The sequence below is a fragment of the Heloderma suspectum genome, chromosome 3 (assembly GCF_057233095.1).
Source record: "Heloderma suspectum isolate Gila_16-S chromosome 3, 16-S_ref, whole genome shotgun sequence".
Classification (NCBI taxonomy): domain Eukaryota; kingdom Metazoa; phylum Chordata; class Lepidosauria; order Squamata; family Helodermatidae; genus Heloderma; species Heloderma suspectum.
Genome location: NC_139460.1, coordinates 322,171,986 through 322,188,856, shown reverse-complemented (window position 1 = coordinate 322,188,856; position 16,871 = coordinate 322,171,986). Strand labels below are relative to the sequence as shown.

Below are 16,871 nucleotides of genomic sequence, written 5' to 3'. Positions count from 1 at the left end.
GTAACTTTCCTGTGCTTTTATCACTGCTTTTTTTTCTTACCACAAAAAAATCTGTTAAGGAGGAAAAGATGGGATAGCTGCCCAATGTCTTTTGATTGGTAGCAGTAGGAGCTATCTCTCTGGGAGCACCCCCAATCATCTGTACTGTCCTGCCAAATCGCGAAGAGAATCTTATTACACTCCTACACCTAACTGGAAATCCAAGGAAATGGTAAGAGTTTCCTCACTTAGCAGGACAGTGCAGATAAGCAGCTTATCAAGGGGTTACATGCACACCCTGATACTATCATCACACACTTAGTAAAGTGATCTTCTGTGAGATGTAATGATGCCACACCACAATCTCGTCAAGGCCACTACCATTCAGCTTCCATCACCAAGATTTTGGCAGCCACAGCATGTACTTGGCATACAGGGAATTCTTGCATAGTCAGAAACAAATTGCATTTTACATGCTTTTTCTGATTCAATTATTGATCTTTGAGTTGGAAAAAGTAACTCGGGAATTAGCCCAGGCAAGGTCATGCAGGCGCTATACACAGACACCCCTGCACTGCACCAATCCTCTCCTTTGGCCCTCTACTCTAGCTGTATGTTTAGACAGTTGTGGCTTCAGCAGTCAGTTGACCAATCCTCTCTCCGTGCCCCCTCTCTATTTGAAGTTTGAAAATTCCAAGCTCAAACAGCACATGTAGAATTCAAGATGCCCATCCCTTGATGGTCATCTCACTAGTTCAAAATGTATTTTCTCAGCCTTGAATCCAAGGCTACAAGCCAAGCTGTCATATACTTGGACTTTTCCAGTAAAGGTTCTTTAGGCTTTCCTAAGAATCCCTGCTCTGCACCACACAGCACAAGAAGAAATGAAACATGCATAAGATGTGTGCCTCAGTCATTTGAAAGAACAGAAGGGAGGAGTGCACAGAACCAAAAGGAAATTGATCCAGAGCTCTGTCAACATGTCTAATGAAATGGCACAGAGGTCTCCAGCTGTCTTGACCATGGGCAGCCTTCCAAGATGCTACACAGAGAAAAGGACATTCCACTGCCTCTTTTTATAGCCTGGTGGACGAGTATGGCTTGTTCCATTGTCAAGCAAAGAACACAACAGCAAAGATAAGAGATTTAGTACAAAATTACACAAAATTAACTCAAAGAGATTTAAAAAAATAAATAAAACAAAAACAAAACAACAGGAGTAACAACAACAACAAACACTTTGCCCTCTGCTGGGTTAGCACACAGGGGAGAAAGATTCGAGAAAAACAGCCACCATGTATGGATGCATCCTTCTAAAGAACCTAAGATCTGCCCTATTTTCTCAGCCTCACCTATTTCATGTCACAGTGACCTCCAAAGAATCCTGGGGATGGTACTTTGGTGAGGTTGCTGAAAATTCTGGGCTGGAGATCTCTAAACTCTACTCACAGAACTACAGCACCTAGGACTCCCTGGCAAGAGGGAATAACACTCAGGTCTGTGGGGTAGCTCTGCCCCAGTCTCAGGCTCCTTGTCTTTAGAGACCTATGCCTCCCCTAAGGTCACCACCACTTTTTTTCTGACAGAAGCCTTATGCCTTAACAGCTGTGTGGCCTTACCCTCTTTACAATGGGTCAAAAGCAAAGGGGTGCCTGTGGTAGTCGTCCAATAGTGACGTTCCTCTCCCCACCCCCTGCGCAACAAAAATGCAGCAGTGTCAAAATCTCAACATGTTTCAGAAGTGCAAGACCCCAGCTAAATGGGGGAATCAGAGAAACTGACCAGATGGGGGTCAAAAATATTTTAATCTGGTAATATGTCATATCAGGAATTATATTTTTATGCTTATAAACAGTTATCTTTCCCAAGCAAGCAAGATGGAATGTATTATAAACCTAATAAAATGAAGCAATACTGGAAACTGATGCTGAAGTAAATCCTAAATGGAAAACTACCATCTCATAACAGTCCTTTTCCATGCCCTACTACACCTAAGTCTGTAACCAAGCTTAAGCACATTAGGGGCACAATCCTATGCACATTTAGACAGAAAAAGGCCTACAACTCCCAGTATGCCCCAGCCAGCCAGGCTGGCTGGGACATGCTGCAAATTGTAGGTCTTTTCTCTGTCTAAACATGCATAGGATTGTGCCCTAAGTATTCTTCTTCTAGTCCTGTTTAGGCCTTATGCCTAAAGAGGGAACTACAATGAGTGTAAGGGTCACAGGAGCCTGTGTCGCCCCTGCAGTGGGCACTGAACTCTTAGGTTAGAAGTACCAAGACAGTGATAAATCAGACTCAAAGGTTTACTTAAAAGGAGTACTTTATTGGGTATCTTACAGCACACAGGCGTACCCAGTGGTTTGATCAGAAAGCTTCTCTGAACCCCGAGCCATTGGGCCAAATGGGTTTTATACGATACATGTCAGCAGGAAAGCAGCACAACTCTAGCAAGCACCCCTCGCGTTCATTCCCAGCACAGACTAGAAGTGTTTGGTTCTCAAGCACAGCCGCCTGTAGCTTTAAGGTAAACAAACTCTGCTTCTCAGGCACATCAGTGATACACATTCTCCTCATTAGCAAGGAACGTTCTGAGAAGGCTGTTATCGGCCTCTTGACTCTTCTGCACATGCTCAGAGGCTTACTAGCAAGGGAATTTCACCAATAATGAACTTAAGCAAGCATTATGGATCTCTAGGCCCCTCTCATTGACTACGCTAAAGCCTTTGATTGTGTGGATCACAACAAACTGTGGCAAATTCTGAAAGTGATGGGAATACCAGACCACCTTACCTGTCTCCTGAGAAACCCGTACAAGGGTCAAGAAGCAACAGTGAGAACCAGACATGGAACAACCGAGTGGTTCAAAATTGGGAAAGGAGTATGACAAGGCTGCATATTGTCACCCTGCTTATTTAACTTATATGCAGAGTACATCATGAGAAACGCTGGCTTGGATGAATCACAGGTCGGAATTAAAATTGCCAGGAGAATTATCAACAACCTCAGATACGCAGACGATACCACCCTAATGGCAGAAAGCAAAGAGGATCTAAAGAGCCTCTTGTTGAGGGTGAAAGAGGAGAGTGCAAAAGCAGGTTTGAAACTCAACATTAACAAAACGAAGATCATGGCATCTGGCCCCATCACTTCCTGGCATATAGAAGGGGAAGAAATGGAAGCAGTGACAGATTTTACTTTCCTGGGCTCCAAAATCACCGCAGATGGTGACTGTAGCCATGAAATTAAAAGACACTTGCTCCTGGGGAGGAAAGCTATGGCAAACCTAGACAGCATAGTGAGAAGCAGAGACATCACCTTGCCGACAAAGGTCCGTCTAATCAAAGCTATGGTTTTCCCAGTAGTAATGTATGGCTGTGAGAGCTGGACTATAAGGAAGGCTGAGCGCCGAAGAATTGATGCTTTCGAACTGTGGTGCTGGAGAAGACTCTTACGAGTCCCCTGGACTGCAAGGAGGTCAAATCAGTCAATCCTAAAGGAAATCAACCCTTAGCGCTCATTGAAAGGACAGATGCTGAAGCTGAAGCTCAAATATTTTGGCCACCTAATGCGAAGAGAAAACTCTCTGGAAAAGACCCTGATGCTGGGAAAGACTGAAGGCAAAAGGAGAAGGGGACGGCAGAGGATGAGATGACTAGATAGTATCACTGATGCAATGAATATGAACTTGAGCACACTCCGGGAGAGAGCGCAGGACAGGAAGGCCTGGCATGCTATGGTCCATGGGGTCACAAAGAGTCGGACACGACTGAACAACTGAACAACAACAAGGCCCCTCTAAATTGAAGAACGTAGGGAAAACCAGTAAACCATTCAGGTATGACCTAAATCATATCCCTTATGAATATACAGTGGAGGTGAGGAATAGATTTCAGGGATTAGACCTGATAGACAGAGTGCCTGAGGAACTATGGACAGAGGTCCGTAACATTGTTCAGGAGGCAGCAACTCAATCCATCCCAAAGAAAAAGAAATGCAACAAAGCCAAGTGGCTGTCTGATGAGGCTTTACAAGTAGCTGACGAAAGAAGGGAAGCGAAAAGCAAGGGAGAAAGGGGAAGATATATCCAACTAAATGCAGAGTTCCAGAGAATAGCAAGGAGAGACAAGAAGGCCTTCTTAAATGAACAATGCAAAGAAATCGAGGAAAACAACAGAATGGGAAAGACTAGAGATCTCTACAAGAAAATCTGAGATCTCAAGGGAACGTTTTGTGCAAAGATGGGCATGATAAAGGAGAAAGAAGGCAGGGACCTAACAGAAGCAGATGAGATTAAGAAGAGGTGGAAAGAATACACAGAAGAACTATACAGGAAAGATCTGAATGTCCCTGATAGCCATGATAGTGCGGTCACTGAACTTGAGCCGGACATCCTCGAGAGTGAAGTCAAGTGGGCCTTAGGAAGCATTAGTAACAACAAAGCTAGCGGAGATGACAGTATTCCAGCTGAGCTATTTCAAATCCTAAAAGATGATGCTGTTAAAGTGCTGCATTCAATATGCCAACAAATTTGGAACACTCAACCATGGCCGCAAGACTGGAAAAGGTCAGTTTACATTCCAATTCCAAAGAAGAGCAACGCCAAAGGGTGTTCAAACTACCGCACAATTGCGCTCATTTCACATGCCAGCAAGGTGATGCTCAAAATCCTACAAGCTAGGCTTCAGCAGTATGCGAACCGAGAACTACCGGAAGTACAAGCGGGGTTTCGAAGAGGCAGAGGAACGAGAAATCAAATCGCCAACATTCGCTGGATCATGGAGAAAGCAAGAGAATTCCAGAAAAATGTCTATTTCTGCTTCATTGGCTACACTAAAGCCTTTGATTGTGTGGATCACAACAAACTGCGGCAAATTCTTAAAGTGATGGGAATACCAGACCACCTTACCTGTCTCCTCAGAAACCTGTACCAGGGTCAAGAAGCAACAGTAAGAACCAGACATGGAACAACCGAGTGGTTCAAAATTGGGAAAGGAGTACGACAAGGCTGCATATTGTCACCCTGCTTATTTAACTTATATGCAGAGTACATCATGAGAAACGCTGGCTTGGATGAATCACAGGTCGGAATTAAGATTGCCAGGAGAATTATCAACAACCTCAGATATGCAGACGATACCACCCTAATGGCAGAAAGCGAAGAGGATGTAAAGAGCCTCTTGTTGAGGGTGAAAGAGGAGAGTGCAAAAGCTGGTTTGAAACTCAACATTAACAAAACAAAGATCACGGCATCTGGCCCCATCACTTCCTGGCATATAGAAGGGGAAGAAATGGAAGCAGTGACAGATTTTACTTTCTTGGGCTCCAAGATCACCGCAGACGGTGACTGTAGCCATGAAATTAAAAGACGCTTGCTCCTGGGGAGGAAAGCTATGGCAAACCTAGACAGCATAGTAAGAAGCAGAGACATCACCTTGCCGACAAAGGTCCGTCTAATCAAAGCTATGGTTTTCCCAGTAGTAATGTATGGCTGTGAGAGCTGGACTATAAGGAAGGCTGAGCGCCGAAGAATTGATGCTTTCGAACTGTGGTGCTGGAGAAGACTCTTATGAGTCCCCTGGACTGCAAGGAGGTCCAATCAGTCCATCCTAAAGGAAATCAACCCTGAGTGCTCATTGGAAGGACAGATACTGAAGCTGAAGCTCAAATATTTTGGCCACCTAATGCGAAGAGAAAACTCCCTGGAAAAGACCCTGATGCTGGGAAAGACTGAAGGCAAAAGGAGAAGGGGACGGCAGAGGATGAGATGGCTAGATAGCATCACGGATGCAATGAATATGAACTTGAGCACGCTCCGGGAGAGAGCGCAGGACAGGAAGGCCTGGCGTGCTGTGGTCCATGGGGTCACAAAGAGTCGGACACGACTGAACGACTGAACAACAACAAAGGCCCCTCTAACACTATAAATGACTTGGCTACGCTCCTGGGGCCAATACAGGGCCACACAAACAACGGCCTCAACTGCTCCACCCCTGACCTTCCTGCATTGAATGGGAAGGTCTGAAGGGAGCTTCTACACACGTTCACATAAACATGAGCAGAAGCTTCTGTGCTTTATCAAGGTTCCCAATTCTCTGAAGGGTTCTACTCATGTTCAAGCACATGAAGAAGTTCCCTTCAGACCTTCCTACTCAACAGGGTGGGGCCAACACAAGGACGATGAAGCAGGATACATGCGCAGGGATGCTGGGGGCAAAACCAGCAAGTGCCCCCACATCCCGTCCACACGTTGCAATTCCATTTCAGCCATAGTGCCAGTACATGACTCCTGTTTAGCCCTGCCTCCACCCCGACTTTTGTTGTTTCCCTGTGTAGAATTTTAGATTGTAAGTTCCTTGGGGCAGTTCCTCTTGCACTCCATATAGTGCACCATGCATGCTGATGGCACTATATAAATGATAGTCAAATAATGCTTTGATGTTGAAAATGAGGTTTATTGCAACAGAATATTCTTTTCCTTGGGCATTAAGGATCTATTATTCCATCTGAAGGCACTGAATGGTGCTAATACTGAATATATTACTATTAGGGAACAAGAAAGCTTCTGTTTATCCAAAAGACCATCTGGAAATCAGGGAAAACTGGGGAGAGATAGGCAAGTACAGGGATTATTGGCAAAACAGCACTGAACTACGTTGTGCCAAGCTTGCAAGGAGAAAACGTAGCAGAATGTAGCAGGGAACCAAATTGAAAAAGAAGTTTAATGTCACACGGTTTGAAAAAAGGTAAAGGATAAAAAGCAACACTTTGTTAGAACAACTTCTGTTAAACCTAAGAATTGTCCAGCTCAGTTAGAACTATAATCCAGCAACTCCCATATGCTCAAAAAAAATTGTCACATGTATCTGATGATGACCACCCAGTTTGTCCCATCATTTGCTAATCAGAGTAAACTGCTCCAGAACCTATTATGGCTAACAACATTTGATAGACCTCTTTTTCATCATTTTGTCTCATTATTTTATTATTTAAAAATACGTTTTTAAACCGCTCTTCATCCTTATGGATACCAGGGAGGTGTACAAAACTAATCATACCAAGGTAAAATACAATAAAATAAACAAACTATACAATAAACAATTCAGAGGCAGCTAAATTAGTGTAGCAGAGTAAAACACATAACCAAAGTTAAAATACCTGGGCAAATAAAAAAAGGTATGACCTGGAGCCAAAAAGACTGTAATGTCAATGCCAGTCGTAATTCTATGGGGAGCATATTCCACAAGCCTGGTGCCATCACAGAAATGTGGACCTATAACATACTTCCCATAATGAAGGAAGTTATGGAAAGAGCCTCAACTGCACAGGGAGGTTGGTATGGGATGAGGTGCTTCTTCGAGTATTTAGTTCCCAAGCCATTTAGGAACTTACCTTTAAAGGTAAGCGCCAGCACCTTGAATCAGGCTTGGAAGCAAATATGTAGCCAATGCAGCTCCTTCAAAATAGGTGTAATATGATTTCACCTGGCCACACCAGTTAGAATTCTGACAGCTGCATTCTGCACTACTTGAAGCTTCCAAGTCACCTTCAAGTTGAGACCTACATATAATGCATTACAGCAGCCTTCCCCAACTTGGTGCCCTCCAGACGTTTTAGGACTACAACTCCCAGCACTCCTGACAACTGGCTAGGCTGGCTGGGGCTGATGGGAGTTAAAATCCAAAAAATCTGGAGGGCATCAGGTTGGAGAAGGCTGCATTACAGTAATCCAATCAGGATTACTGATTGGATTACCAGAGCATGGATCACTGTGGCCAGACTATCCCTGTCCAGGAATGGTTCAGGCTGACAAAGCAGCTGAAGCTAGTAAAAGGGAAAAACCATGCCAAGTAGGCCTCAAGTGATAATACTGAATCAAGGAGAACCCCCAACCTACGTACCCACTCTCTCTACCATACACAATTTTGTCAGTCTCTTTACACATCCCTAACACATTTTTGTATGACCTAAATCATATCCCTTATGAATATACAGTGGAGGTGAAGAATAGATTTCAGGGATTAGACCTGATAGACAGAGTGCCTGAGGAACTATGGACGGAGGAACGTAACATTGTTCAGGAGGCAGCAACTCAATCCATCCCAAAGAAAAAGAAATGCAAGAAAGCAAAGTGGCTGTTTGGTGAGGCTTTACAAGTAGCTGAGGAATGAAGGGAAGCGAAAAGCAAGGGAGAAAGGGGAAGATATATCCAACTGAATGCAGAGTTCCAGAGAACAGCAAGGAGAGACAAGAAGGCCTTCTTAAATGAACAATGCAAAAAAATCGAGGAAAACAACAGAATGGGAAAGACTAGAGATCTCTTCAAGAAAATCAGAGATCTCAAGGGAACGTTTTGTGCAAAGACGGGCATGATAAAGGAGAAAGAAGGCAGGGACCTAACAGAAGCAGATGAGATTAAGAAGAGGTGGAAAGAATACACAGAAGAACTATACAGGAAAGATCTTAATGTCCCTGATAGCCATGATAGTGCGGTCACTGAACTTGAGCCGGACATCCTCGAGAGTGAAGTCAAGTGGGCCTTAGGAAGCATTAGTAACAACAAAGCTAGCGGAGATGACAGTATTCCAGCTGAGCTATTTCAAATCCTAAAAGATGATGCTGTTAAAGTGCTGCATTCAATATGCCAACAAATTTGAAACATTCAACAATGGCCGCAAGACTGGAAAAGGTCAGTTTACATTCCAAGTCCAAAGAAGGGCAACGCCAAAGAGTGTTCAAACTACCGCACAATTGCGCTCATTTCACATGCCAGCAAGGTGATGCTCAAAATCCTACAAGCTAGGCTTCAGCAGTATGCAAACCGAGAACTACCGGAAGTACAAGCTGGGTTTCGAAGAGGCAGAGGAACGAGAAATCAAATCGCCAACATTCGCTGGATCATGGAGAAAGCAAGAGAATTCCAGAAAAACGTCTATTTCTGCTTCATTGACTACGCTAAAGCCTTTGATTGTGTGGATCACAACAAACTGTGGCAAATTCTTAAAGTGATGGGAGTACCAGACCACCTTACCTATCTCCTGAGAAACCTGTACAAGGGTCAAGAAGCAACAGTAAGAACCGGAGATGGAACAACCGATTGGTTCCAGATTGGGAAAGGAATACGACAAGGCTGCATATTGTCACCCTGCTTATTTAACTTATATGCAGAGTACATCATGAGAAACGCTGGCTTGGATGAATCACAGGTCGGAATTAAGATTGCTGGGAGAATTATCAACAACCTCCGATATGCAGACGATACCACCCTAATGGCAGAACGCGAAGAGGATCTAAAGAGCCTCTTGTTGAGGGTGAAAGAGGAGAGTGCAAAAGCTGGTTTGAAACTCAACATTAACAAAACGAAGATCATGGCATCTGGCCCCATCACTTCCTGGCATATAGAAGGGGAAGAAATGGAAGCAGTGACAGATTTTACTTTCTTGGGCTCCAAGATCACCGCAGACGGTGACTGTAGCCATGAAATTAAAAGACGCTTGCTCCTGGGGAGGAAAGCTATGGCAAACCTAGACAGCATAGTAAGAAGCAGAGACATCACCTTCCCGACAAAGGTCCATCTAATCAAAGCTATGGTTTTCCCAGTAGTAATGTATGGCTGCGAGAGCTGGACTATAAGGAAGGCTGAGCGCCGAAGAATTGATGCTTTCGAACTGTGGTGCTGGAGAAGACTCTTACGAGTCCCCTGGACTGCAAGGAGGTCCAATCAGTCCATCCTAAAGGAAATCAACCCTGAGCGCTCATTGGAAGGACAGATGCTGAAGCTGAAGCTCAAATATTTTGGCCACCTAATGCGAAGAGAAAACTCTCCGGAAAAGACCCTGATGCTGGGAAAGACTGAAGGGAAAAGGAGAAGGGGATGGCAGAGGATGAGATGGCTAGATAGCATCACGGATGCAATGAATATGAACTTGAGCACACTCCGGGAGAGAGCGCAGGACAGGAAGGCCTGACGTGCTATGGTCCATGGGGTCACGAAGAGTCGGACACGACTGAACGACTGAACAACAACAACAAACAAACAAACCAGTGATGGTGTAAGAAAGTTTTTTATTGGAAAACTATCCAGTACTTCCCAGTGTGTTCCAAGAGATGAAAACAGTTAATCAGAGGAAGGCCTATTGATGAAAAATCTCCCTTTACAATCTCTAAAAGGAGCTGTGCAACAAATATTTGACTATTATGTTATTTATTTTCAATATTTACATACCACTCAATTCCAAAAGTTCTTTGAGCAGTTTACAAATAAAAAATGAAAACTATAAAATACAAAAATACAACATGAAAATAAATTAAAATCTAAAAAAGGATGGGTTGGATCCAGATGCATGACAGGTGGAGATGCACTAATGCAGGAGCAAGAGGGGGAGGAGGCGATTTTTCCAATCCCTCCTTCCTCCTTCAGCCCCATGAAAACTTCCCCTGAGGATCTTGGGGACCCTCCAGAGGAGCACAAAAAGTGCTACAGGGGGAAGGGGGAATTGGCAAAAATTGTCACACACATACCCTCCTCTAGCTGGGAGCTTCTGCTGGATCTCAGTCTGTTCCATGAATGAAAGGAGCCGTCCCTTCTAAGGAATCAACAGTCTGAATCCAACCCAATAATGTCAGTAACAGAATAAAGTCAGAGTAATGTCTAATAATAAATATGTCTATAATTATAGAAACTTCTTGCCAGTTGTCTTCCTGCAAACCGGAGTGACCAGCAGCTTGGAAGTGTTAAGTCTCAAAAGTAAAAAAAATGAACTCATTTGAAGCATTGTGTCCACATTCACTGCAAAGGATAAGGCAGCGTTTGCAGCTGTCACAAGGTGAACTGTTCTGTAACAGAACACGAGCAGTCGTCTGGTTCAGGGGTAAAGGGGCTGCTGAGAACAAGCATGGCTTGTTGGAGAGCAAAGGAGCAACACATTCATGCGCTCCCCCCTCTTTTTGCACACACCCTGCTGCAGAGCTAACTTCTAGTTTCTTAAATCAGTTTCCCAAGATGTCCGAACTAAGAAACCATAGTTTACAGGCTCCCTACAAACCACAATTGCAAACTAGGATTTGATTGTGGTTACATGCCCTCTACTGAAGGGAACTCTTGAGCCAGTTTCCCTGTTTAGACATCACAGCTCTAATTCAAAGGCATACCACCCCTGAACCTGGAAATACCAAATCACCATTGTTAACTGTGGTCCTCCCTAAATTTATCTAATTCTCTTTTAAAGCCATCACCACATCTTGTGGCAGCAGATTCCCCAAGTCCCCCCCCCACACAGACACACAAAATAACGATATGCTGTGTGAAATAGTCCTCTCATTTATCTGCCCTGAATCACCTGCCAATTAGCTTCACTGGATGGCCTCAGGTTCTAGTGTTAGGAGAGAGGGAGGACACTTTCACTTTCCCCATACCAAGCATAATTTTAGAAATCCTAATCATGCCCCCGCCCTCGGCCCATTTCTAAACTAAAGAACCACAAACGTTGTAACCTCTCCCTGCAGGGAAAGCATTCCAGACTCCTAAACATTTTAGCTGCTCTTTTCTGCACCTTTTCCAGCTCTGCAATTCCAGGTATGGCCACATCATAGAATCGTATACAGCTACCTGAGGGCAAAACTCAATTTTGGAGATGGCCTGAGGTTCCCTACTCTTGGCATTTTTTAAATTTTTGATTCCTTTCCTAATGATCACCAACATGGAAGTTGCCTTTTTCACAGCAGCTGCACACTGGATTGATGTTTTCATTGACCTGGGTCACATGTCACATTGCCCCAGTTCACACAAAATCCATGGGTTGGGGTTGGGTTATTTCTCTGGCTTCTTGGGGAAGAGACAAGTTTGCACACTGCCCTAAACAAACCAAAAGTCTGTTTAGCCATTCCCATTTGCAGCAGGAGCGATCGGACAGCGTTTATGAGCACACTGCTCTGGAGGAACCCTGACTTAGTGTGATGCGAGAACCCTCCCACTGAGCCCTCTACTACGGCTCCAAGATCTCATTCCTGCCTGGTCACTGCCAGCTCAGACCTCATCAGTGTATATATGACGTTAGGATATTTTGACTGAATTTATCATTGCTTACACTGACCTATATGTTATTATTTTTGCCCACTCACCTGATTTGTAGAGATGCATTCAGAGCCCTTCACAATAGTTTTTATTATTTTTATTTATTTATTTATTGCATTTCTATCCCATCTTTTTCCTCTTGCAAGGAACCCAAGGCGGCTTACATTATCCTCCTCCTCTCCATTTTATCCTCACAACAACAACCCTGTGAGGTAGGTTGGGCTGAGAGTCTGTGACTGGCCCAAAGTCACCCAGTGAGCTTCCATGGCCAAGTGGGAACTAGAACCCAGATCTCCCAGCTCCCAATCCAACACTGTCACCACTATACATCATTCTGAATAGTTCGTTGTCATCCAGAAACTTAACTAATTCACTATTCACCCCAACTCCAGATCATTTATGAACAACTTAAAGAAGCACCTGTCCTTGGGAGACCCCACTCTTTACATCTCTCCACTGTAATAACTGTTCATTTATTCCTGTTCTCTGTTTCCTGTTCTTTAACCAGTTTCTGATCCATAAAAGGATTGGCCCTCTTATCCCACGACAACCAAGTTTATGCAGGAGCTTTTGCTGAGGGACTCTGTCAAAGGTTTTTGGAAGTCCAAGTATACAGTGTCTATTGGATTACCCCTATCCATATGCTTGTTGACACGCTCAAAGAATTCTAAAAGCTTAGGGAGGGAGGCCTTACCTTTGCAGAAGCTATCTTTATACTTTTCACTAAGATGTGTTCTTCTACATGCTTGATAATTTTACCTTTAATTATGCTTCTCACCAGTTTACCAGAAACAGATGTTAAACCAACTGGCCTGCAATTGTATAGATCCTTTTTTAAACCCCCAAAGTATTTTTTTATATAAAGAAGTATTAATTAGCTACTTTCCAGTCCTCTGGTATGGAAGCCAATTTTAGGGACAAACTACATATTTTTGTTAGAAGATCAGCAATCCAGATCCAGTTATTTGCTCTGAACAAATCCAAAAACGTCACCACTATTTGCTGCAGTAACTTCCCTAAAAAAAGTATTTTTAGGCACAGGTATCTGCTCTACATTTTCTGCAGTGAAGACAAATGCAAAGAATTTGTTCAACTTCTCTGAAATCTTCATACTCTCCTTCAGCGTATCTTTAACTCCCATCTAATGATCCAACCACCACCCTGGCTAGTTTCATGTATCCAACATATTTAAAGAACTTATTGTTGGCCTTAATGTTCTGAGCAATATGCTCCTTGAATCCTTCTATCACATCCCTTATCATCAGCTTGCATTTCTTTTGCTGGAGTTCGTGTTCTTTCCCTTATTTGGGAAAGACTTCCATATTCTGAAGACCTGTCTTTTATGACATCCTTGACTCTGCTCATTAACAATGCTGGCATCCTCTTAGGCTCTTTGGCTTAGCACTTTTCCTCATCTGTGGTACATACCGCTCGAGGTTGCATGCAACGGTAAGCCAGGGTTCTTTTAAACCCTGGGTTACTGTGACTGAGCCAGTGTGCTAGTCCGTGCAGCTCGATCGCTCCCACTTCTCTGAACAAGCCAAGGACGCTCCTTCCCTGGCTTAGTTAGTATTATGTCTGAACCCAGAACTCTGGCTTTTCCGTCCCCGAGCAAGTCAGAGTTGTAACCCAAAAACAAGCCCTGGGCTCTGACTTGGGGGTAGACACAAGCCAGAGTTCCAGGTTCGGACGTCATGGTAACCAAATCTGGGATGGAGCATGCATGGCCTGTTTAGCCCCTTGGCACGAGGAGCCAAGCAGGAACATAGAGCCCCGTGAACTGGCATGCTGGCTTGCTCGCAACAACCAGGGTATTAAAGACGCTTGGGTTACCGTGTCGCGGGCCCGCGCCGCTCTAGCGGAGCTTCCATTACTGAGCTGCTATGGTCGCACGATCGGCTCCAGGGGCCTGCGTGGCCTCGGCCTCCTGGCAGAGGACCCCAAATCGCTCTCTGGACGTCCCTCGCCGCCCTCAACGCAGCCCTCGGGGTTACAACAGAAAAGAGGCGCCGCAGGGATACTCACGGCAGGCGCGTCGACGGCGGTATAGCGGACGATGACCTGGAAGGGCTGGTGAGGCTCCAGGGAAGAGGGCAAGGAGATGGTGAGGGCCGAGCCGTACTCTGTGAAGGGGTCCACTCGGAAGAAGAGCGGGCGAGGGGGCACGGAGGACGGGGCCCGCTCCGGAAAGGTGGGCACGGGCGGAGCGGGCGCCTCGGGCGCAAGGGGGAGGCCGGCGGACGGGCAGGCCGAGGGGCGCGCGGGGCCGGGGCGCGGGCCGGCCGCGCACGTCGGGCCGCTCGTGGGGTCCGGCGCGGGGGCGCCGTCCCGAGCGCCCGGGCCGGGCAAGCGGGCCGGGGCGCCCTCGGCGGCCGCCAGCGCGGCGGACGAGCAGCCCCCGCGACGGCGGTGGGGGGCGGCGGGGGCGCAGCGGCCGTGCAGGCCCGCCAGGGCGCCCAGGGGGCAGCGCGCGGCCGGCTCGGGGTCCGGGGGCGCCAGGGAGCCCGCGCCCAGGGCCGAAAGCGCGCTGAGCGGGCAGTGCGGGTGGGGGTCCGCGAGGGGCGCGGGCGCGGGGCAGCCTGTCAGGGCCGGCGGGCAGCGGGGCGAGGGGCCGCGGGCCGCGGGCGCCGACCAGGCCCGAGCGGGGGACGGGTCGGCGTTCTCCGGCCCTGGCAGCGCCGGGGAAGAAGCGGAGGAGGCCGAGACGGGGCCCAGCGCGGAGCACCGCTGGGCGCCATCCTCGACGTCGCCGTCGCCGCCGCCGCCGCCCCGGCGGTGACTCCGGTCGCTTTCCCCTGAGGGGAGGGAAGAGCCGGCAGGGGCGGCGGCTGAGGAGAAGACGAAGCCGCAGCGCTTCTCCCCGGCCAGGGAAGGCCGGAAGTCGACCGAGGCGACTCGCAGGGCCGGGTGCGCGTCGAGCACCAGGGCGCGGCGGCGGCTGTGCTGGGGGGCGCCCTCCCTGCCGCCGCCGGCCACCCCCTGCCGGGCGCACAGCTCCAGCACGGAGCAGCCGGCCAAGGCCCGGGCCTCGGGCCGCAGGTCCAGCCCCAGGCGGAGGTGGCGCAGGCGGAAGAGCGACGCGCTGGAGGCCGAAGCCACGTCCGGGGGCGCCTCGGGGCCCGCCATGGAGGCCGCCGCCGCCGCGCGGGCGGGCGGCGGGGGACGGCGAGGGACGAGGAGCGCGCGGAGGAGGGGGCAGAGGCTATGTGAAATCCATGGGCGGGCGCGGGAGGCCCCGGCGCGGCGGATGATTCACAGAGGCGGCTCGGCCAGGCCACTCAGCAGCGCCAGGAAGAGGCCCGGCCCGGATCGGCCCGGCCCAGCCCAGCCCAGCCCAGCCCAGCGCCGGGGCCTGCCCGCTGGCTGCCGTGCGGCGCGCCGCCTGGGTGTCCGTGGGCCGCTGGGCGGCGCCAGAGAGAAGTAGGTCGCGGCCCAGAGCGAGAAGGCGGCCGGCCGCGGCCACCAGGGGGAGTCCCAGCGCCCGCCTTAGCGCGGCTTGGCAGGAGCAGCGCTGTAGGTGCGGAGGGGCGCTCGGGGTGGAATCGGGCCGGCGGCCGCTGGTGCCGCCGGGCCGCGGCGCGCGCCGCGCGGCGCTCCTTTCCCTCGGCCGCCTCCCTCGGCCTGTTTCTTACTTCCTTTGAGATGGCAGGTCTGGGAAGAGGACCGGTTTGTTCGTCTGTCTGTCTGTGTATTAAATTTATTAATCGCCCATCTGGCGGGTCACCCAGCCGCTCCAGGCGATGTACAAAGTATACAAGGAAACAGTTTAAAACAATAAAATTCTACAGTAAAAACAGTTTCTAAAATACCCCAACCCGCCCCAAAAGCCTGCCTGAACAACCACGTTTTTAATGCGCGGCGGAAGCTCATTAAAGAGGGGGCGTGGCGGAGTTCCCTAGGGAGGGAGTTCCACAGAGTGGGGGCCACCACAGAGAAGGCCCTCTCCCTCGTCCCCACCAGCCTAGCTGTCCTGGCTGATGGGACAGAGAGAAGGCCATGCGAGGCTGATCTTGTTAAGCGGCCTGTCTGGTGCTGCTGGAGGCGCTCCTTAAGATAGGCTGGGCCGGAACCATATGGGGTTTTAAAGGTCAAAACGGACACCTTGAATTTGGCCCGGAAAACAACTGGTAACCAGTGCAACTCCTTCATCACTGGAGGGATGTGATCTCGCCAGCGGCTGCTTTTAATCAGGCGAGCCGCCGTGTTCTGTACCAGCTGCAGCTTCCAAACCATTTTCAAGGGTAACCCCACATAGAGCGCATTGTTGTTGTTCAGTCATTAAGTCGTGTTCGACTCTTCGTGACCCCATGGACCATAGCGCGCCAGGCCTTCCTGTCCTGCGCTCTCTCCCAGAGTGTGCTCAACTTCATATTCATATTGCTATCTAGCCATCTTATCCTCTGCCATCCCCTTCTCCTTTTGCCTTCAATCTTTCCCAGCATCAGGGTCTTTTCCAGGGAGTTTTCTCTTCGCATTAGGTGGCCAAAATATTTGCGCTTCAGCTTCAGTATCTGTCCTTCCAATGAGCACTCAGGGTTGATTTCCTTTAGGATGGACTGATTTGACCTCCTTGCAGTCCAGGGGACTCGTAAGAGTCTTCTCCAGCACCACAGTTCAAAAGCATCAGTTCTTCAGCGCTCAGCCTTCCTTAGAGTCCAGCTCTCACAGCCATACGTTGCTACTGGGAAAACCATAGCTTTGATTATACGAACCTTTGTCGGCAAGGTGATGTCTCTGCTTCTTACTATGCTGTCTAGGTTTGCCATAGCTTTCCTCCCAAGGAGCAAGCGTCTTTTAATTTCATGGCTACAGTCACCGT

General features: G+C 48.1%; 1 protein-coding gene and 1 long non-coding RNA gene across 5 annotated transcripts in view; one reads left to right on the top strand and one right to left on the bottom strand.

Annotated features, from left to right (window-relative positions):
* The window catches only part of RNPEPL1 (arginyl aminopeptidase like 1), a 41,024-nt gene extending 25,738 nt beyond the window's left edge, over positions 1-15,286 (bottom strand). For 2 of the 3 annotated variants that reach the window (XR_014789639.1, XM_084847684.1), the window contains exon 1: positions 14,078-15,273. Coding sequence is in view for 2 of the 3 variants with exons in the window: in XM_084847684.1 (XP_084703810.1) it covers positions 14,078-15,178 (1,101 nt within the window). In the remaining variant the exon portion in view is untranslated. Of the gene's footprint in view, positions 1-14,077 lie in introns of all 3 variants that reach the window. The other variant, XM_084847685.1, reaches the window with a different exon arrangement.
* Positions 14,072-16,871, top strand: part of LOC146351719 (uncharacterized) — a 52,183-nt gene continuing 49,383 nt past the window's right edge. Inside the window, exon 1 of one of the 2 annotated variants that reach the window (XR_014789640.1) lies at positions 14,072-14,243. This is a non-coding gene — a long non-coding RNA (uncharacterized LOC146351719). The remainder of the gene's footprint in view (positions 14,244-16,871) is intronic. The other variant, XR_014789641.1, reaches the window with a different exon arrangement.